Genomic DNA, 21,446 nt, shown 5'->3' with positions numbered 1-21,446 from the left:
GCTTCAAGCTTAATGTGCTTGTGTATTTTATGATACTTGTCTTGTTAAAAGGTTTCATTTAGATTTGGGCTATATATGTCCTACTTTATCATTTTTATTGAAAAAATTTACAGTTTCCAGATGATGACTTGTGAATGCCACTTCTCTTTAGTTTCAGATCTTCAAAGCTAATATTTAACTACGTTATCAACTTATGCCACACTTTGCACTATTCCAGTTCCATGTATTGAGGCATGGGCTTGTGCTATGGAATTCTGGGAAATCTTTCTCAGATCACACAGTAACTGAAACACAGCTAGGTTGACTATTTCTTAGACATCCCCCCACAGGTAAGTTATGAGGTACATAATAGATATAAAACTAAACTCATTTCACCTGCTCATTCTTTGGGTATGTTTCTCCCTTAAGGTTTTATCTTTGTTCTTGCTGATTTTGGAGTCTTCCCCTTCCATTCATTTTCCTCCCTGTATTATCCAGACTTAATTAAGTGTACACCTGCTCACCCCTCCCAATACTTCAAAAATCTACAACAACTTTTCCTGTAGTTCCTATTATTTTCGAGGACTTCTATATCCCTACTTCATAGTATAATGGCTAAAATTCAAACTCATGCTTTTTATTTTGAATTATTTTTCAAAGTATACAATAATGAGAAAACCAACAAGAGTTACATCATATCGGCAAACCTAGTCTATTATTAAGACTACATAGTGATTACATATTTTTTTAATGGGTCTAGTACAAGGTATGAACAGACAGTTAAGCACAGTACATGCTTTAAGAATTTTCATTAAAATAAAAACATTGTAATTGACAAGTTATAAAAAGATGATTGGTGTACTAGTTTATGAAATCACAAAACAATGTAATGTAAGTTATCTAAATATTGAAGAATGAGACACTCATGCAACATCTGGGAATCTTTATTGAAGAAATAGTTCACTACACAGTGACTTCATCAGTCCAATACAAATCAGAAGTAGGTCTTCGTCCAACCTTTGGACGAAGACCTACTTCGACTAGTGGATGGTACCACTATGACCCCGCCTCCTCCTGCTTCGCCTCACCTGACTACAGTATATAAGCCACTTCTACGGCCCTATGCTGTACTTTCTACAAGACTGATTGACTGAACACATCGACTCCAGGCTGAGGGACTGATTACCTCAAACTCCTCCTCTCCTTACACCCTTCTGATTTGTATTGGACTGATGAAGCCACTGTTTGGCAAAACGTTTCTTCAATAAAGATTCCCAGATGTTGCATAAGTGTCTCATTCTTCAACTTGTCGGTTTTAAACCATTTATTGTATCTAAATATTATCTATGATATTGGTGAAAGATATAAAATGGTAATATTCATTTTCTGGCCATTTGCCACCATCTTCCTGGATGTTTTGACAGTCTAATGACATTTATAAGAGCAAAATTCTGGCCATTTGCCACCATCTTCCTGGATGTTTTGACAGCCTAATGACATTTATAAGAGCAAAATACATGTGGCTCTTAATTGAACATTAGCTAATAAGTTTTGACATATGCTTTATTTTCCCATGATGACACTCTTCAGGTCACTTGTTCTATCTAGGCTGGAATATTGCTGCACACTAACAGCACCTTTCAAGGCAGGTGAAATTGCTGACCAAGAAAATGTACAGGGAACTTTCACAGCGCGCATAACGGAGATAAAACACCTCAATTACTGGGAGCGCTTGAAGTTCCTGAACCTGTATTCCCTGGAATGCAGGCGGGAGAGATACATGATTATGTACACCTGGAAAATCCTAGAGGGACTAGTACCGAACTTGCACACGAAAATCACTCACAACGAAAGCAAAAGACTTGGCAGACGATGCAACATCCCCCCAATGAAAAGCAGGGGTGTCACTAGCACGTTAAGAGACAATACAATAAGTGTCAGGGGCCCGAGACTGTTCAACTGCCTCCTAGCATACATAAGGGGGATTACCAATAGACCCCTGGCAGTCTTCAAGCTGGCACTGTACAAGCACCTAAAGTCGGTACCTGACCAGCCGGGCTGTGGCTCGTACATTGGGATTGCGTGCAGCCAACAGTAACAGCCTGGTTGATCAGGCTCTGATCCACCAGGAGGCCTGGTCACAGACCGGGCCACGGGGGCATTGACCCCCGGAACTCTCTCCAGGTAATAACCTCAAATCTACTAAATCTTGTATTTTATATTTTAAAAAATCACTTCCAGCATATAATAATAACTTGCCTTCCCTTGAAAAAGACCTTGTATACCACTGCCTGAAATGCCCTGGCATGTTACTTTCTTTGTACCCATCAACACGCTTTATACGCTTTCACACATTGTAACCTATGCAAAGAAATAAAGTTTGTTTGTCTGGAAAGTACATGTGCCTGTTTAGGAATCCCTGATATAAAGCAAATTATTGATTATGGCCAATCATAGATATGCAGTAGGACCCCTGTATCTGTGGGGGATACATTCCAAGACCTACCATGGATACCCGAAACCACGGATGTAAGTGAACCCTATATTTAAGGAATTTTTTGTTTATATACTACTTATGATAAATTTTAATTGATAAATTATGCACAGTAAGTTGAGAATTAGCCCTTTTTCACTCATGGGAAGCACTACTGTACTTCTCTAATTTTCCGGCCAGGGAAAACTGTGGATAACTGAACCCTCAGAAATCAGACCTGCAGATACAGGGGTCCCACTGTAAATCTTTTTTAAATTCTTAAATAATGATCAACAAGTAAATTCATCTATCAAGAATATTTCTTAAACATAAACTTCAAATTTTTATGAGACAGGGCATTCTGGAGAAATTGGGTTTTGATTTTTAACATAAATTCGAGAGCCAAACCTGGTACAAATAGTTTGTAATACATGTACAGCATTTTGAAGAATGAAATTTGGCTGGTGTACATAAGTACAGAAAATCTTAATGAGAGTGCGCACCACCTTTACATTTTGCTCTGATTTGCTGTCGTTACAGATATTTTCCTTGACCTTTAAAAATTCATTCTGAATTTTTTCTACCTTCATGAGGATGTCACTGTAGTTATATGGTGGTGCATGAAGCCCACCCATAGCCTCTGCTTCTCCTTGCTTATTGTAATTCAATTTGCATACTGAGCAAAGCTTTATTGTGGGGATGATTGCATTATCACATTCCCAACATTTTAGAATTATCTGTTGTTTTGGCAAATTTATCGTAGTTTGCCAGTCATTTTTACAAGCCTCACATGTGCATATAAAATGGAATGTTTGCATCATTGCTGTCCTCCTGAAATCTCTGTCTGCACTAGTAAAATCATTCCCATAAGACACTGTTAGTGATCTGTCAGCAGGGATAAAATGAGTTGCTCTCACAACCTCAGTTTTCCCATAAAAAAATACATTACAGTTTGGATTGCAGGAGTGATTCATGAGGGCTGATGGGTAAACAGCAAATCCACTTGTTTCCAGCGTACTCATCTTGTTGTTATTCACAATTTCCTAAAAAAAAAAAAATATATATATATATGAAAAGTTCAGTGACATAAAAGAAGCCTTACAAACTAACCTATGTATTTCATACCAACTAAAATTGAACTGTAAGAAATGATTTCAATGAAAAATTCTGCACTACTTTGAACTTCTGAATTTCATGCATTGGACAATAAAAAATACTGTATCTCTGGTATTCTATCCAGTTGTATATATAAAACAGTGGAATACTGTACTGTAGGTACTTATTCCAGTATGCAAATCATTGCATTGTATTCAGAGAAACTATAAACCCATAAGGGTCATACAGTGCAGAGGGAATGAGAATTGGGGAATACTCCCCTGAAGAGGGATGTCTTGATACTGGTGAGGGGTTCTTGAACCAAGTAACTGAACCTGTACTTACTTTCCTTGATCAAACCCAACTGCCTCCCTTTTCCCTAGTTGTTTTATGACCCCTATGGGCATAGTGCTTCCCTCCATAAAATAATACGAATTGATCATGAATGCCTTCCATCCAACAGGCACTGTATGACTCCAATAGATTTAGTCTCCCCCATAAATATAATAATGTAATAATAATAATTGGGAAGTGCTAAGCCCATAGGGTTTACACAGCTTTAGGGAAATGGGAAGTAATCAGGTTTGATCCGAAGGGATTATTATATTCATGGGGAGGGTGCTAAACCTTGAGAAGGGAAGGTTATCAGGTTTTATCTGAGGAAGGGGAAGGAAGCTTCATTGCCATGGATTAAGAGCTCTTCAGCAGCATCATATCTTAGCCCAGTTTGGGACCAGACTTCCATGTTGACTACCTATTTGACCAGCAGGGGGGGAGGGGGCCAGGAGCTGAGACTTGACTCTGCAGCCACATGTACGCGAGTACAACCTGGCTGATCTGGCACTTGGCGGAGGAAGTAGTCAGGTTTCCTCTCAAAGACTTGCATATTTGTTGTGGCTTGGGGTGTACCAAAGTATTGGCAGCAGTAATGGTAAATGTAGGATAATTTTTATGGTATCAATATCGGCCTAAAACTAAGTTCTGGCAATATTTATGATATGTGCTGGTAGCAAGTTGATGAGTTTGGGGCCATGGATGTTGATAGTGTTCTCTAACTGTGCCTATGGTAGCCATGTATTTTACCTAGTTTATTTACACTTCCTCCCATATCTCATTCCAGTAAATTATGGTAAAGTGTAGATTTGGGACCAGGCCCTTGAGTATCTTCCATATTATTAGGTACATACTGTATAATTTTTTCTACTCTAGACAGTACAATCCAAGGAGTCCAAGAATTTCCAAGTTGTTTAAATACTTATTAGCTTGATGTGGGCAGTAAATGACATCTTTGTACATTTTTCAGCTCTGATCTCTCCTGTTTTGAACAGAGCTGTTGTGGAGAACTGGTTATGGCTATGGATTAACAAGTTTATTATACAATTTGCCCCAAAGGAGCGTATATCTCAGCATTTCACTATCATCTGAAATGCACAGTAGTACTTACTGGGGTTTGGGTGAATCACCCACATATGAGATTTATTGGTAATGCCAGTCAAATCTCACCCCTATGTATTAGCTGTAGCTAACGTAATTAGATATGGGTATGGCTGGACTTACCTGGGTATTGTAACTGACCCAATTTCCCCCTTTTATGTGGTTTACCTGGAGAGAGTTCCGAGGGTCAACGCCCCCGCAGCCCGGTCTGTGACCAGGCCTCCTGGTGGATCACAGCCTGATCAACCAGGCTGTTACTGCTGGCTGCATGCAAACCAACATACGAGCCACAGCCTGGCTGGTCAGGTACCGACTTTAGGTGCTTGTCCAGTGCCAGCTTGAAGACTGCCAGGGGTCTATTGGTAATCCCCCTTATGTATGCTGGGAGGCAGTTGAACAGTCTCGGGCCCCTGACACTTATTGTATGGTCTCTTAACGTGCTAGTGACACCCCTGCTTTTCATTGGGGGGATGTTGCATCGTCTGCCAAGTCTTTTGCTTTCGTAGTGAGTGATTTTCATGTGCAAGTTTGGTACTAGTCCCTCTAGGATTTTACAGGTGTATATAATCATGTATCTCTCCCGACTGTGTTCCAGGGAATACAGGTTCAGGAACCTCAAGCGCTTCCAGTAATTGAGGTGTTTTATCTCCGTTATGCGCGCCGTGAAGGTTCTCTGTACATTTTCTAGGTCAGCAATTTCACCTGCCTTGAAAGGTGCTGTTAGTGTGCAGCAATATTCCAGCCTAGATAGAACAAGTGACCTGAAGAGTGTCATCATGGGCTTGACATCCCTAGTTTTGAAGGTTCTCATTATCCATCCTGTCATTTTTCTAGCAGATGCGATTGATACAATGTTATGGTCCTTGAAGGTGAGATCCTCCGACATGATCACTCCCAGGTCTTTGACGTTGGTGTTTCGCTATATTTTGTGGCCAGAATTTGTTTTGTACTCTGATGAAGATTTAATTTCCTCGTGTTTACCATATCTGAGTAATTGAAATTTCTCATCGTTGAACTTCATATTGTTTTCTGCAGCCCACTGAAAGATTTGGTTGATGTCCGCCTGAAGCCTTGCAGTGTCTGCAATGGAAGACACTGTCATGCAGATTCGGGTGTTATCTGCAAAGGAAGACACGGTGCTGTGGCTGACATCCTTGTCTATGTCAGATATGAGGATGAGGAACAAGATGGGAGTGAATACTGTGCCTTGTGGAACAGAGCTTTTCACCGTAGCTGCCTCGGACTTTACTCTGTTGACTACCACTCTTTGTGTTCTGTTTGTAAGGAAATTAAAGATCCATCGACCAACTTTTCCTGTTATTCCTTTAGCACGCATTTTATGCGCTATTACGCCATGGTCACACTTGTCGAAGGCTTTTGCAAAGTCTGTATATATTACATCTGCATTCTTTTTGTCTTCTAGTGCATCTAGGACCTAGTCGTAGTGATCCAATAGTTGAGACAGACAGGAGCGACCTGTTCTAAACCCATGTTGCCCTGGGTTGTGTAATTGATGGGTTTCTAGATGGGTGGCGATCTTGCTTCTTAGGACCCTTTCAAAGGGTTTTATGATATGGGATGTTAGTGCTATCGGTCTGTAGTTCTTTGCTATTGCTTTACTGCCCCCTTTGTGGAGTGGGGCTATGTCTGTTGTTTTAGACTCATGGAACTCCGTGTTCATCAAGAACTGCAAGAAGCCCCTATCACGAGCTTTTACCATCCTATGGAGAGGGAGCATGGACACGGGGGTCGTCCCACAGTTACTAAAAACAACCAACAGACCCCTGGCAGTCTTCAAGCTGGCACTGGACAAGCACCTAAAGTCGGTTCCTGACCAGCCGGGCTGTGGCTCGTACGTTGGTTTGCGTGCAGCCAGCAGTAACATCCTGGTTGATCAGGCTCTGATCCACCAGGAGGCCTGGTCACAGACCGGGCCATGGGGGCGTTGACCCTCGGAACTCTCTCCAGGTAAACTCCAGGTGGGACGACCCCCGTGTCCATGCTCCCTCTCCATAGGATGGTAAAAGCTCATGATAGGGGCTTCTTGCAGTTCTTGATGAACACGGAGTTCCAAGAGTCTGGCCCTGGGGCAGGTGGTTGGGGGAAGTATGACCCTGGTACTGATGTCTTGAGTAGGCTGCTACAGATGCATAGTTGTGTCCTCACTCTTTGATAGGGAGTCACTTTGGCCAGTTTTTATGCAATAGGGTGATATCTTGTCCCTTTGTTCATAACACCTTAATGCTTACTGTGACACAAACTTAACACTTACTGGGATTATACCACAGATTACCCACTGCTGTTAGTCTTTTAACATTACTTTTTCTAGTGGAGATTGACAGTATTTCAGAGTTTACCACACAAAGTCTTTAGTTTCTTTGTTCTCAGTGGGAGATTTGTGACGAGTGTTCATGCTCTGATATCTGAATTCAACCTACCTTGTTGCCCTGCTCAGAGCCCACCAGTCACCCTCTGCACAAAAGAACTGCTGAGCTCAGCTATATATACCTTCCTTACTACACATTGCAACAATATTTAATACAAGACGGTAGGTTTCTTGTTATTTAGCTATAGACTAGAATTCCTAATAGTCCCAACTTGCAGATAAAGTGGGGCACAGGTTTTCCCTTAATTTTCCTGCTATGGAGAAAAGAGTAGTAATTACTCTCATTTAACCCTCACTGTGCAGTTGATCAAGAACTCTAGCAAGGAGAGGAACGTGTGCCTCATGATGCTATGGTACATACATATGTTCCTCATAAAACTGTTTACGAGGAAAGAAGAGTTCACTAGACCCTTCCTGGGAGGGCTAAGTCCCTTAGAGGGCTGAAGGAGGACCGAGAGGGCTGAGAGATACCCCCTTTACTGGAAAATTTTCTTCACAGCTGTGGTCATAGAGCAATATTCTAGATGTGGGAACTCAAGTGATTTAAACAGTGCCATCATTAGTATTAGTTCTCATTTTGAAAATCCTCAGTTTCTGCCATTTCATTTTCCTGATCTATATTGAAAAATACATCATTCAATATTATTACCTGGAGTATGTCTGGAAAGGGTTCTGGGGGTCAACACCCCAAGAATGTTCTTTCAGGATGTTGCTCGTTTCTTTACCATCATCTTTGTATGAGCCTCTTGTGAGAGGTGGGTTACTTTTAGATTTTGCATTTTTAAGAACTATCAAGAACTTTTCCCACAGTTCAATGAATAACATTTTTGTTATTTTTCTGTCTTTTCATCTGGTATAAATGTGTTAGTTTCTGCACTATATTGGCAATCTCTGTTAATTATCTTTCTATTGCTGTGACAAATGATTGCCTAAAGGAGGTCAGCAATGCATTATCTCCTGTACCTACTTCTGTATTCTTTTTCTGTATTTGATCTTGTAGGCTTTCCACTGGAACATATTTAAAAGGTGGACAAGTACATCCCAATTACTCCTGCACAGATGATACTCTTCCCTGTTGATTGCCTGCTACCTCATGACACTGCAATTAGGTGACCTGACACCCTAATCAGACCTTGACCAATGACATGAATTCTCTGCTATGTATTTTTTTTTATATTTTTCATATTTTCTTGTTCTATTGGGAGTGACCAAGAGCCCAGGACTGAAATGATCACAGTAATATATGTTCTAAATGTAGCGCTCTGTGTCCTTTCATTTCAAACATGTTTTATACAGACCTTTGATTTTGTATTCAGCTTTTTCATGCATTGGTCTGGGTTAAGGGTGCTCAGGACTGTTTCCCAGGGTTGATGAATCTGGAGAAAGCTTATAATAAAATGAACCGAGTGAGTTATGGTAAACTCCAGGTACAGTTTGTACAGGAATGTAGCCCTTCAAGCAAGGTACTTGATTGCCATCCATTTTCCAAGCAGATAAGTTTTTATATTTAAAGTAAATTAAAAGAAGCATTCTAGAGATATCTTTAGACCAAAATGAAAAAAAATACAGCAGATTTTAAAAGTATAAATTATGAAACTTACTTGGAATATCTAATAATGAGTTGTTTTATATATAAGAAAGAAGGAATAATGATACATTGCTAAATCAATGTTGAAAATATCTTGTACTCTTTTGCTTTTCTAAGAGGTACTCCTCTCCGACAGTCCCACCGTCAGTGCTGATTCTATGATTTCTTAGAAGAAACTAGCCTATTACACCAACTCTGACTTTTCCTTGGTACATGCTTTCCTCTACACACACTTTTTCTCTACCTTTAGTGCTCCATGATCAAGCTGAATTTAGCATTTTCTTATGAAAATAATAATTACTATATGTACAGTATTTTTCAAAATAAATAATTTGCATTATTCGTTTGACATGTGAAACACAAAATTTAAACCATACTTTACAGCCTACTTATCAGTGTATAGCACATCAACTAAAATTATTAAATGTAGATAAATGGTTCAGTGAACCTACAAGTTGATAAATTAAGACACTTGTGTAACACTTGGGTATCGTTAAAGATACCTAAGTGTTTCACATGTGTCTAATTTATCAAAAATCATTAAAATTACCTTCCAATAATGAATTTCTCTACCATTGCAGGTTACACTCATAATGTTATGAATGAGTGTGCTGCCAGTTAGGATAATGTCTTCATGACTTGGAGTGAAGGGATTGCCATCATCATCAAGGAAGTAATGACCTTGCAGTAGAAGCTTTGTTAAAATGAAAGCTTTTGTGCTGAACTCGAGTATTTTATTTTTATGCCATTTCTCCTTGTTTGTGACCAAGTGGTACACTGTTCTGTAATCTGCTGGATCATAGATTCCATCTTTGTTGAAACCGAGAGTCTCAGGAGGCTGATCTTTGGCCTCTTGCTTGAGCAGCGGTATCATTGTTTTGATTTTGGCATAAGAAGTTTTTACCAATAATCTGTATAGTAAACATAATCCTGTTTTATTTCCCAGCTCATACAGAGTAGGCAAAACTGAGCACTCTTGCCAATGGTATCCTTGGGTTCGACATGACACACTACAAAAAATCACCTGCAAGAAAAAAAAAGGCTTGAAAGTGTTTTGAAACTATAACACTGATTTGTGGTGGTGTTCAATCAGTAAACTCTCAATACGTATATGAACTAATAGGGGAAAATGGGTGTCCAGTAATGGAGATTGTGGTGAATCAAGATCAGTACATTTTACCATGACCATAATGAGAGAGAATTCTGTAACCAGCTGACTTTGTCCCTTGTTATTTCAGAATCAACTGACCCTGGTGATTTATGTTTAGCACAGTGAGCCCTTCTGAGCCAGCAGACAGGGTCTACTGATTCATAAGACAACCAAACACTATTGTGCTACAGTACAGAATATACTGTATAGCAATATTATAGTACTATACTTAGACTAACTTTTACTGTGTCAGAGAATCTCTAAAGATAACTGATGCACGCATGAACAAAGATCACTTACTACTCTCAGGTGACTTCAATATAAATCTCCTGCAAGACCAGGACCCACACATTACTGAATTCACAAACACTATGAGTAATTGCATGTTGCTACCAAAAATAACAAAACCTACAAGAGTTACAGAGACTAGTGTTTCCCTACTAGACCACATCTGGACCAACACCATTATTTTTATTAAATTTTTTTATTATCACACTGGCCCATTCCCACCAAGGCAGGGTGGCCCGAAAAAGAAAAACTTTCACCATCATTCACTCCATCACTGTCTTGCCAGAAGGGTGCTTTACACTACAGTTTTTAAACTGCAACATTAACACCCCTCCTTCAGAGTGCAGGCACTGTACTTCCCATCTCCATGACTCAAGTCCGGCCTGCCAGTTTCCCTGAACCCCTTCATAAATGTTACTTTGCTCACACTCCAACAGCACGTCAAGTATTAAAAACCATTCGTCTCCATTCACTCCTATCAAACACGCTCACGCACGCCTGCTGGAAGTCCAAGCCCCTCGCACACAAAACCTCCTTTACCCCCTCCCTCCAACCTTTCCTAGGCCGACCCCTACCCCGCCTTCCTTCCACTACAGACTGATACACTCTTGAAGTCACTCTGTTTCGCTCCATTCTCTCTACATGTCCGAACCACCTCAACAACCCTTCCTCAGCCCTCAGTTTTGGTAATCCCGCACCTCCTCCTAACTTCCAAACTACGAATTCTCTGCATTATATTCACACCACACATTGCCCTCAGACATGACATCTCCACCAACACCATATCCCCTTTAAAATCAGGCATAATCACAGATAATACCACAGATCACTAACCTACCTTCCTCATAACAAATCTTGGCAAATTACCTCAAGACACTACTAAAGTCACTTTCAGACTTCACAATGAGGCAGCCATTAATAACTTCACAGCAGCAGTGACAAACATTGACTGGCACACTGAGCTAGAAATCTATACAGATATTGACGAATGTATTAATAATTTTCTAAAGAAGACCCAATACCTCTATAACAAGCACTGACCCAAAAAACCTAAACAGATGACAGCTAAGAGACTGAACAGTCCCTGGCTAACACCCAGCATCCTCATATCCATAAATACAAAGCACCTATACGAAAAACAGTACAGAATGGGTCACATAACCAGAGACCAAACAAAACGTTACTCGTCAATCCTAACCAGCCTGATAAGAAGGGCTAAAAAATTGTATTATGAGAACAGATTATCCAACTTACGAGGTGACATAAAAAAGACCTGGAAAGCCCTATCAGAAATTCTAGGAACAAAAAAGATATCACGAAATAGCAAAATTGAATTAACAAAACCAGATGAACCCCAACTCCCACCAACTGAAACAGCGAACAGACTCAATAATTTCTTCTCCACTATAGGAAAAAACCTTGCCAATAAAATCCCAAGCTCAGATACCCCACCCAATGACTACCTCACAGGCAACTACCCGAACACACTGTTCCTAGCTCCGACTAACCCTACTGAAGTCTCCCTTATTATCAACACGCTAAAAAACAAGACAGGAGATTTAAATACCTTACCACCCTTTATATACAAAAAAGTGTTATAAGTGCTATCACCAATCATTGCAACACTCTTTAACAAATCCATAGAATCCTCTACCTTCCTTACAGTTCTCAAAATAGCAAGCGTCACCCCGATCCATAGAGGAGGAGACCAAACAGACTTGAATTAACTATAGGCCAATATCCAACTTACACCCTCTCTCTAAAATCTTCGAAAAATTAATTCATAAGCGAATCTATTCCTACCTCATCTCCCACAACATACTCAACTCCTGTCAATTTGGGTTCAGGTCTAATAAAAATACTAACAATGCTATTATACACATGCTAGAACACATATACACTGCAATAGAGAAAAAAGAAGTCCCACTGGGGATCTTCATTGACTTACGTAGAACTTTTGATACAGTTGACCATGACTTGCTCCACATAAAATTGCCGCACTATGGTATAAGAGGGCACTCCCTCAACTGCCTAAAGTCTTACCTCAGCAACAGAAGCCAATATGTGTACACAAACGGGGCAAACTCTTCCGCACAGCCAATTACAGTTGGTGTCCCACAGGGAAGTGTCCTAGGCCCTCTTCTCTTTCTCATATACGTAAATGACCAACCAAATGCATCGCAACTACTCAAACCCACCCTATTTGCAGATGACACTACATACGTCTTCTCTCACTCGAGCCCAGTCACGCTAGCCAATACTGTAAATACCGAATTACAGAAAATATCTACCTGGGTGAGGACTAACAAACTTACTCTAAACATTGACAAAACCTACTTCAATCAGTTTGGTAACAGAGCTACAGACGTCCCTCTTAACATAATGATTAACGGATCACCTATCACAAAACTCACAGAGGGAAAATTCTTGGGAATCCACCTTAATAATACAGTGGACCCCCGCATAACGATGGCATCGCATAGCGATTTTTCCGCATAACGATTACTTTTATCGGAAAATTTTTGCCCCGCATACCGATTAAAAACCCGCATACCGATTTTCGTCCGAGACGCGTCCAATGTGCCCTCAGCCAGCCTCACATGTGCCGCTCCGTCCCATTGTTTACCAGCCAGCCTCCGCGGTAACATCCAAGCATACACTCGGAATATTTCGTATTATTACAGTATTTTCGGTGCTGTTTCTGGAAAATAAGTGACCATGGGCCCCAAGAAAGCTTCTAGTGCCAACCCTACACCTCAAAGGGTAAGAATTACTATAGAGATGAAGAAAGAGATAATTGATAAGTATGAAAGTGGAGTGCGTATAGCCGACCTAGTCAAGCTGTACAAGAAACCCCAATCAACCATCGCTACTATTGTGGGCACCAGAAAGACAATCAAGGAAGCTGTTCTTGCCAAAGGTTCAACTGTGTTTTCGAAACAAAGATCGCAATTGATGGAAGATGTTGAGAGACTCTTATTGGTGTGGATAAATGAAAAACAGATAGCAGGAGATAGCGTCTCTCAAGCGATCATATGTGAAAAGGCTAGGAAGTTGCATGACGATTTAATTAAAAAAATGCCTGCAACTAGTGATGATGTGAGTGAATTTAAGGCCAGCAAAGGTTGGTTTGAGAGATTTAAGAAGCGTAGTGGCATCCATAGTGTGATAAGGCATGGTGAGGCTGCCAGTTCGGACCACAAAGCGGCTGAAAAATATGTGCAGGAATTCAAGGAGTACATAGAAACTGAAGGACTGAAACCTGAACAAGTGTTTAATTGTGATGAAACAGGCCTGTTCTGGAAGAAAATGCCAAGCAGGACCTACATTACTCAGGAGGAAAAGGCACTCCCAGGACATAAGCCTATGAAAGACAGGCTTACTTTGTTGATGTGTGCCAATGCTACTGGTGATTGCAAAGTGAAGCCTTTATTAGTGTATCACTCTGAAACTCCCAGAGCGTTCAGGCAAAAGAATGTCCTCAAGGATAATTTGTGTGTGCTGTGGAGGGCAAACAGTAAGGCATGGGTCACTAGGGAATTTTTCTATAACTGGTTACACCATGCATTTGCCCCCAATGTGAAAAATTACCTAACTGAAAAGAAATTAGAACTTAAGTGCCTCCTGGTGTTAGACAATGCCCCTGGTCATCCTACAGACGTGTCAGAGCGACTTTATGGGGACATGAGCTTCATTAAGGTGAAGTTTTTGCCTCCTAATACCACTCCTCTCCTGCAGCCCATGGACCAGCAGGTTATTTCCAACTTCAAGAAACTGTACACAAAAGCTCTGTTTGAAAGGTGCTTTGTAATGACCTCAGAAACTCAACTGACTCTAAGAGAGTTTTGGAGAGATCACTTTAACATCCTCAATTGTGTAAACCTTATAGGTAAGGCTTGGGAGGAAGTGACAAAGAGGACCTTGAACTCTGCTTGGAAGAAACTGTGGCCAGAATGTGTAGAGAAAAGGGATTTTGAAGGGTTTGAGGCTAACCCTGAGAATCCTGTGCCAGTTGAGGAATCCATTGTGGCATTGGGAAAGTCCTTGGGGTTGGAGGTTAGTGGGGAGGATGTGGAAGAGTTGGTGGAGGAGGACAATGAAGAACTAACCACTGATGAGCTGCTAGATCAACTTCAACAGCAAGAGGCCACACCTGAGGAAATTGCTTCGGAGGAGGGGAGAGAGAAATTGAAGAAGTTGCCTACTTCAAAGATTAAGGAAATCTGTGCTAAGTGGCTTGAAGTGCAAACCTTCATGGATGAAAATCACCCTCACACAGCTATTGCAAGCCGTGCTGGTGATTATTACACTGACAATGTTGTGAAACACTTTAGGCAAGTCATAAAGGAACGAGAGGTACAGGCCACTATGGACAGATATCTTGTGCGAAAGAAGTCCAGTGACTCTGAAGCTGGCCCTAGTGGCATTAAAAGAAGAAGGGAAGTAACCCCAGAAAAGGACTTACTACCTCAAGTCCTAATGGAAGGGGATTCCCCTTCTAAACAGTAAGAAGATATTGCTCTCCCCTCCTCCCATCCCATCAATCATCACCAGATCTTCAATAAAAGTAAGTGTCATTTAATTGTGCATGCCTTTTTCAGTTTGTGTGTATTAAAATTAACATTTCATGTGGTAAAAAAAATTTTTTTTCATACTTTTGGGCGTCTTGCACGGATTAATTTTATTTCCATTATTTCTTATGGGGAAAATTGATTCGCATAACGATTATTTCGCATAACGATGAGCCCTCTTGCACGGATTAAAATCGTTAACCGGGGGTCCACTGTACTCAAATTTCAAACACATATACAACAAATTTCCAAAAAAATTCTGAGACTGTAGGCATACTATCAAAGATACGTTACTATGTTCCACAGTCAGCCCTCCTGGCCCTATATCACTCACTTATTTACCCCTATCTCACCTATGGAATTTGTGCATGGGGCTCAACAGCAATAAACCATCTCAGACCATTAATTACCCAACAAAAGGCTGCAGTCAGAATAACAAATTCCCACTACAGGCAGCACACTTCACCAATATTCAAAACTCTAAACCTACTCACCATACAAAATATCCATACTTATTACTGCACCTACTACATACATAGAACACTTAACTCTGATATAAACCCTCCCCTCAAACATCTCCTTACCAACCTCAACAGAACACATGACCATAACACAAGGCACAGATCACTCTTTGATGTTCCTCGTGCCCAACTCACGCTATGCAAAAACTCAATGCACATAAAAGGCCCTAAAATCTGGAATTCACTACCTGTGAATATAAAAGAAACACTGTTTATAAATTCAAGTCTCTTTTCAAAAATCACTTACTCACCCACAACTAAATAAATACTAAATAATTGTATCACATAAATTGTATCTCATAAATGTTTCTCATTATTGTATCTCATAAATGTCTAACCTGTGACCCAATCAAACTTTGTTATTTTTTCAATTACATTACCTAACAGAATACTCCATTCTATTGAATGCACAGCAACACAGTAAATGACCATGTGACCTGTCTTTGTAATACTCATTTGTGCTAAATTGTTATCTGTTTACAATAATGTTTTTACCACTGAATATATCATTGCTTAGTTAATCTTAAGTTAATTTTAAGCTTGCCCATAATGCTTTGCATACAAGGGGCTTTGGCATGTTGCACTTTAATAACTGTATTCCTTTGTACTTCCCTGTATCATGTTCAAATTAATAAATAAATAAATAAATAAAAATAAATAAATAAAGCTTTACTAACGAAAATAATGTAGATGATTGACAAGACATGCCACAGAGATGCCAGACTCAACCTTCTTTTTTATTTTCAAGCTTCTGAACATTTACAACCACATGTTATCTCTTGACACCGCCACTTGCTTTACAAGCCTTTTTTAATTGCACTTTGCTTAATAAGCTAATAAAAGTCACACAAAACATTCCAGATCCAGGGAAAAATTGGAGACTGAATTACAAGTGTATGCGTGATTGAGTGCAAGCAAGAAACTTGTGTGGGTGGCCTATAGCTCGGGGATCAATGAAAACCTGGCCTGTACTGGATCATCAGTGGAGTCATCGTGTCCATATCACACTGTGTAAAAACTTTATGCACATAAAAGGCCCCAAAATATGGAATTTATTACCAGATGATATTAAAGTAACCCAGTCTGAAAATCAATTTAAGACTCTTCTCAAAAGCCTAGACTAAACGCTAAATACTCAGTACACACATACTCACCTACGTACTCCCACATCTTAACTTCAACAATCACTTTGAACCTTTTATCCATTGTTGACAGGAATATAATTGAATCATTGTTTTCACAAAAAGCATTTTCGAATATAAATGTATCTTTGTCTTAAACAAATTTTGATCATTTATAATTAATAATCTACTGTACAACTATAAAATAGTTACTATCCTACACAACTATGATATAATCCTTAGTGTTAAGTAGACTGTAAGCCAATAGTGTTAAGTTGTCCCATAATGCCTAGGCATAATAGAGGCTCTCTTTGAACTGCAACCCACTATTGTAAATACAAAGTATCAATGTACTGTTTGCAAAGACATAAAATAAATAAATAAATAAAATAAATAAAATTTTTCTTGAATTCTATCGTGTTTCCCACATCCTTTACCAAAGGGCTGGCTCTAGAAGCTTTCTTGGGGCCCATGGTGGCTTATTTAGCATTTACAAGCACTAGAAACTGGAATAATCCAAAATGTATGGGAGGCACACATGGAAACCGACCGCAACAGATTGTAAACAATGGCACACTGGGTCTTGGAGTGGCTGGGGACATGTTCCGGATGAACATCATTGGTTAAATTTTTTTGCCGTTGGTTAAGGCATTTTTTTTGCGGCAAAAAGCACCGTTAGATGAAATTGCCATTACTTAATGCCGCCGTTAATTGAGGATCGACTGTATTATGTTAATTTGGACATTTTCATTAATCCATCTATGATATTTTTTCAAAATTATATAACAAAAACACTTCGTAACATATAAACATGATAAATACGCCCCACAGTAGAATAAATTAACATAAACATGAGATGTTTTACCAGTCGTCTTGCCGGAGTGTCGGAAAAAATAATGTTTTCTATAGTTCAACGCCAGAGAAAATGCGTACATAATAGTATTACCGGGGATAACTGTAGAAAATTATTCCTTTCGTGTGCCTTCACTCAGAGCGTCATTTCTTCTAAAAATGATGTGGTATGTGAGAATGGAAGTGTTGCTCTTTATTTACTCTACTGTACCAATGTGGAGACAACCTGTACACAATGTAAGGTGTTTGAATTATGGTATAAGCTTCACAGACATGTAAATGAAATTGTATTAACCATAACCAGTTGTGTTTGTCTGCTAGTTTACAGACTCAGCACAATAAATTCCTGTCAGGATCACATTAACCTCTCTTTTTCCTCTCCATATACTCCTTCCTTGCATCACTTCTACTTTGCAAAAACCTTTCGTATGGTAACTTTTTCTCTCATGTTCTCATCATCATTCCACCAATCACTCTTCTTCCCTCCTGCACCCACTTTCCTGTAACCATAAACCTCTGCTGAACACACTAACACTGTATTCTTAAACTTACCCTATACATCTTCTACCCTATTGCCTATGCGTACTTACAAAAGCCCATCTGTCCTCCAACAGTTGTTTATATCTTACCCCAACTGCCTCCTCCTTTAGTTTATAAACCTTCACCTCTCTCTTACTTGCTGCTTCCATTTTCCTTGTATTCCATCTACCTTTTGCTCTCACTGCAGCTACAACTGAAAAGTGATCTGATATATCTGTGGCCCCTCTATAAACATGTATATTATGAAGTCTACCCAACAGTCTTTTATCTACCAATACATAGTCCAAGAAACTACTGTCACATCGTGTATACAGTAGGGCCCCGCTTTATGGCATTTCACTTTATAGCATTTCGCTAATACGGACATTTCAAATTATGACGAAAACTTGCTATACGGCTCCCCCCACCTGACTTTCTAATACGGTCACCGTGCCCCACCCGGTTTGTATATCTCATAAATGTTTACCCTGTGACCCAATCAAACTTTGTTATTTTTAATTACATTACCTAACAGATTACTCCATTCTACTGAATGCACAGCAACATAGTAAATGACCATATGACCTATCTTTGAAATACTCATTTGTGCTTAATTGAAGGGGGTAGGAGAGTTTCAGTGGGGGGAAATAAATGGGATTAAATCTGGAGTATCTGAGAGAGTTAGAGCAAAGGAAGGGGTAGCAGTAATGTTAAATGATCAGTTATGGAAGGAGAAAAGAGAATATGAATGTGTAAATTCAAGAATTATGTGGATTAAAGTAAAGGTTGGATGCGAGAAGTGGGTCATAATAAGCGTGTATGCACCTGGAGAAGAGAGGAATGCAGAGGAGAGAGAGAGATTTTGGGAGATGTTAAGTGAATGTATAGGAGCCTTTGAACCAAGTGAGAGAGTAATTGTGGTAGGGGACCTGAATGCTAAAGTAGGAGAAACTTTTAGAGAGGGTGTGGTAGGTAAGTTTGGGGTGCCAGGTGTAAATGATAATGGGAGCCCTTTGATTGAACTTTGTATAGAAAGGGGTTTAGTTATAGGTAATACATATTTTAAGAAAAAGAGGATAAATAAGTATACAAGATATGATGTAGGGCGAAATCACAGTAGTTTGTTGGATTATGTATTGGTAGATAAAAGACTGTTGAGTAGACTTCAGGATGTACATGTTTATAGAGGGGCCACAGATATATCAGATCACTTTCTAGTTGTAGCTACACTGAGAGTAAAAGGTAGATGGGATACAAGGAGAATAGAAGCATCAGGGAAGAGAGAGGTGAAGGTTTATAAACTAAAAGAGGAGGCAGTTAGGGTAAGATATAAACAGCTATTGGAGGATAGATGGGCTAATGAGAGCATAGGCAATGGGGTCGAAGAGGTATGGGGTAGGTTTAAAAATGTAGTGTTAGAGTGTTCAGCAGAAGTTTGTGGTTACAGGAAAGTGGGTGCGGGAGGGAAGAGGAGCGATTGGTGGAATGATGATGTAAAGAGAGTAGTAAGGGAGAAAAAGTTAGCATATGAGAAGTTTTTACAAAGTAGAAGTGATGCAAGGAGGGAAGAGTATATGGAGAAAAAGAGAGAGGTTAAGAGAGTGGTGAAGCAATGTAAAAAGAGAGCAAATGAGAGAGTGGGTGAGATGTTATCAACAAATTTTGTTGAAAATAAGAAAAAGTTTTGGAGTGAGTTTAACAAGTTAAGAAAGCCTAGAGAACAAATGGATTTGTCAGTTAAAAATAGGAGAGGAGAGTTATTAAATGGAGAGTTAGAGGTATTGGGAAGATGGAGGGAATATTTTGAGGAATTGTTAAATGTTGATGAAGATAGGGAAGCTGTGATTTCGTGTATAGGGCAAGGAGGAATAACATCTTGTAGGAGTGAGGAAGAGCCAGTTGTGAGTGTGGGGGAAGTTCGTGAGGCAGTAGGTAAAATGAAAGGGGGTAAGGCAGCCGGGATTGATGGGATAAAGATAGAAATGTTAAAAGCAGGTGGGGATATAGTTTTGGAGTGGTTGGTGCAATTATTTAATAAATGTATGGAAGAGGGTAAGGTACCTAGGGATTGGCAGAGAGCATGCATAGTTCCTTTGTATAAAGGCAAAGGGGATAAAAGAGAGTGCAAAAATTATAGGGGGATAAGTCTGCTGAGTATACCTGGTAAAGTGTATGGTAGAGTTATTATTGAAAGAATTAAGAGTAAGACGGAGAATAGGATAGCAGATGAACAAGGAGGCTTTAGGAAAGGTAGGGGGTGTGTGGACCAGGTGTTTACAGTGAAATATATAAGTGAACAGTATTTAGATAAGGCTAAAGAGGTCTTTGTGGCATTTATGGATTTGGAAAAGGCGTATGACAGGGTTGATAGGGGGGCAATGTGGCAGATGTTGCAAGTATATGGTGTAGGAGGTAGGTTACTGAAAGCAGTGAAGAGTTTTTACGAGGATAGTGAGGCTCAAGTTAGAGTATGTAGGAAAGAGGGAAATTATTTCCCAGTAAAAGTAGGCCTTAGACAAGGATGTGTGATGTCACCGTGGTTGTTTAATATATTTATAGATGGGGTTGTAAGAGAAGTAAATGCGAGGGTCTTGACAAGAGGCGTGGAGTTAAAAGATAAAGAATCACACACAAAGTGGGAGTTGTTACAGCTGCTCTTTGCTGATGACACTGTGCTCTTGGGAGATTCTGAAGAGAAGTTGCAGAGATTGGTGGATGAATTTGGTAGGGTGTGCAAAAGAAGAAAATTAAAGGTGAATACTGGAAAGAGTAAGGTTATGAGGATAACAAAAAGAATACTGGAAAGAGTAAGGTTATGAGGATAACAAAAAGTTTAGGTGATGAAAGATTGAATATCAGATTGGAGGGAGAGAGTATGGAGGAGGTGAATGTATTCAGATATTTGGGAGTGGACGTGTCAGCGGATGGGTCTATGAAAGATGAGGTGAATCATAGAATTGATGAGGGAAAAAGAGTGAGTGGTGCACTTAGGAGTCTGTGGAGACAAAGAACTTTGTCCTTGGAGGCAAAGAGGGGAATGTATGAGAGTATAGTTTTACCAACGCTTTTATATGGGTGTGAAGCATGGGTTATGAATGTTGCAGCGAGGAGAAGGCTGGAGGCAGTGGAGATGTCATGTCTGAGGGCAATGTGTGATGTGAATATAATGCAGAGAATTCGTAGTTTGGAAGTTAGGAGGAGGTGCGGGATTACCAAAACTGTTGTCCAGAGGGCTGAGGAAGGGTTGTTGAGGTGGTTCGGACATGTAGAGAGAATGGAGCGAAACAGAATGACTTCAAGAGTGTATCAGTCTGTAGTGGAAGGAAGGCGGGGTAGGGGTCGGCCTAGGAAAGGTTGGAGAGAGGGGGTAAAGGAGGTTTTGTGTGCGAGGGGCTTGGACTTCCAGCAGGTATGCATGAGCGTGTTTGATAGGAGTGAATGGAGACAAATGGTTTTTAATACTTGACGT

The 21,446-nt window shown here is 39.9% G+C and overlaps 1 protein-coding gene across 1 annotated transcript in view; it reads right to left on the bottom strand.

Moving 5' to 3' along the window:
* Positions 1–711: 711 nt before the first annotated feature.
* Positions 712–21,446, bottom strand: part of LOC128693654 (SET and MYND domain-containing protein 4-like) — a 97,720-nt gene continuing 76,985 nt past the window's right edge. The window contains exons 4-5 of the mRNA XM_070091203.1: positions 9,506–9,979; positions 712–3,495 (exon numbers count right to left, since the gene is read on the bottom strand). Coding sequence (XP_069947304.1) covers positions 2,797–3,495; positions 9,506–9,979 — 1,173 coding nt within the window. The 3' untranslated portion in view covers positions 712–2,796. The remainder of the gene's footprint in view (positions 3,496–9,505; positions 9,980–21,446) is intronic.

The sequence above is a fragment of the Cherax quadricarinatus genome, chromosome 34, assembly GCF_038502225.1.
Source record: "Cherax quadricarinatus isolate ZL_2023a chromosome 34, ASM3850222v1, whole genome shotgun sequence".
NCBI classification, from domain to species: Eukaryota; Metazoa; Arthropoda; class Malacostraca; order Decapoda; family Parastacidae; genus Cherax; species Cherax quadricarinatus.
This window is presented reverse-complemented; position numbering and strand designations above follow the sequence as displayed.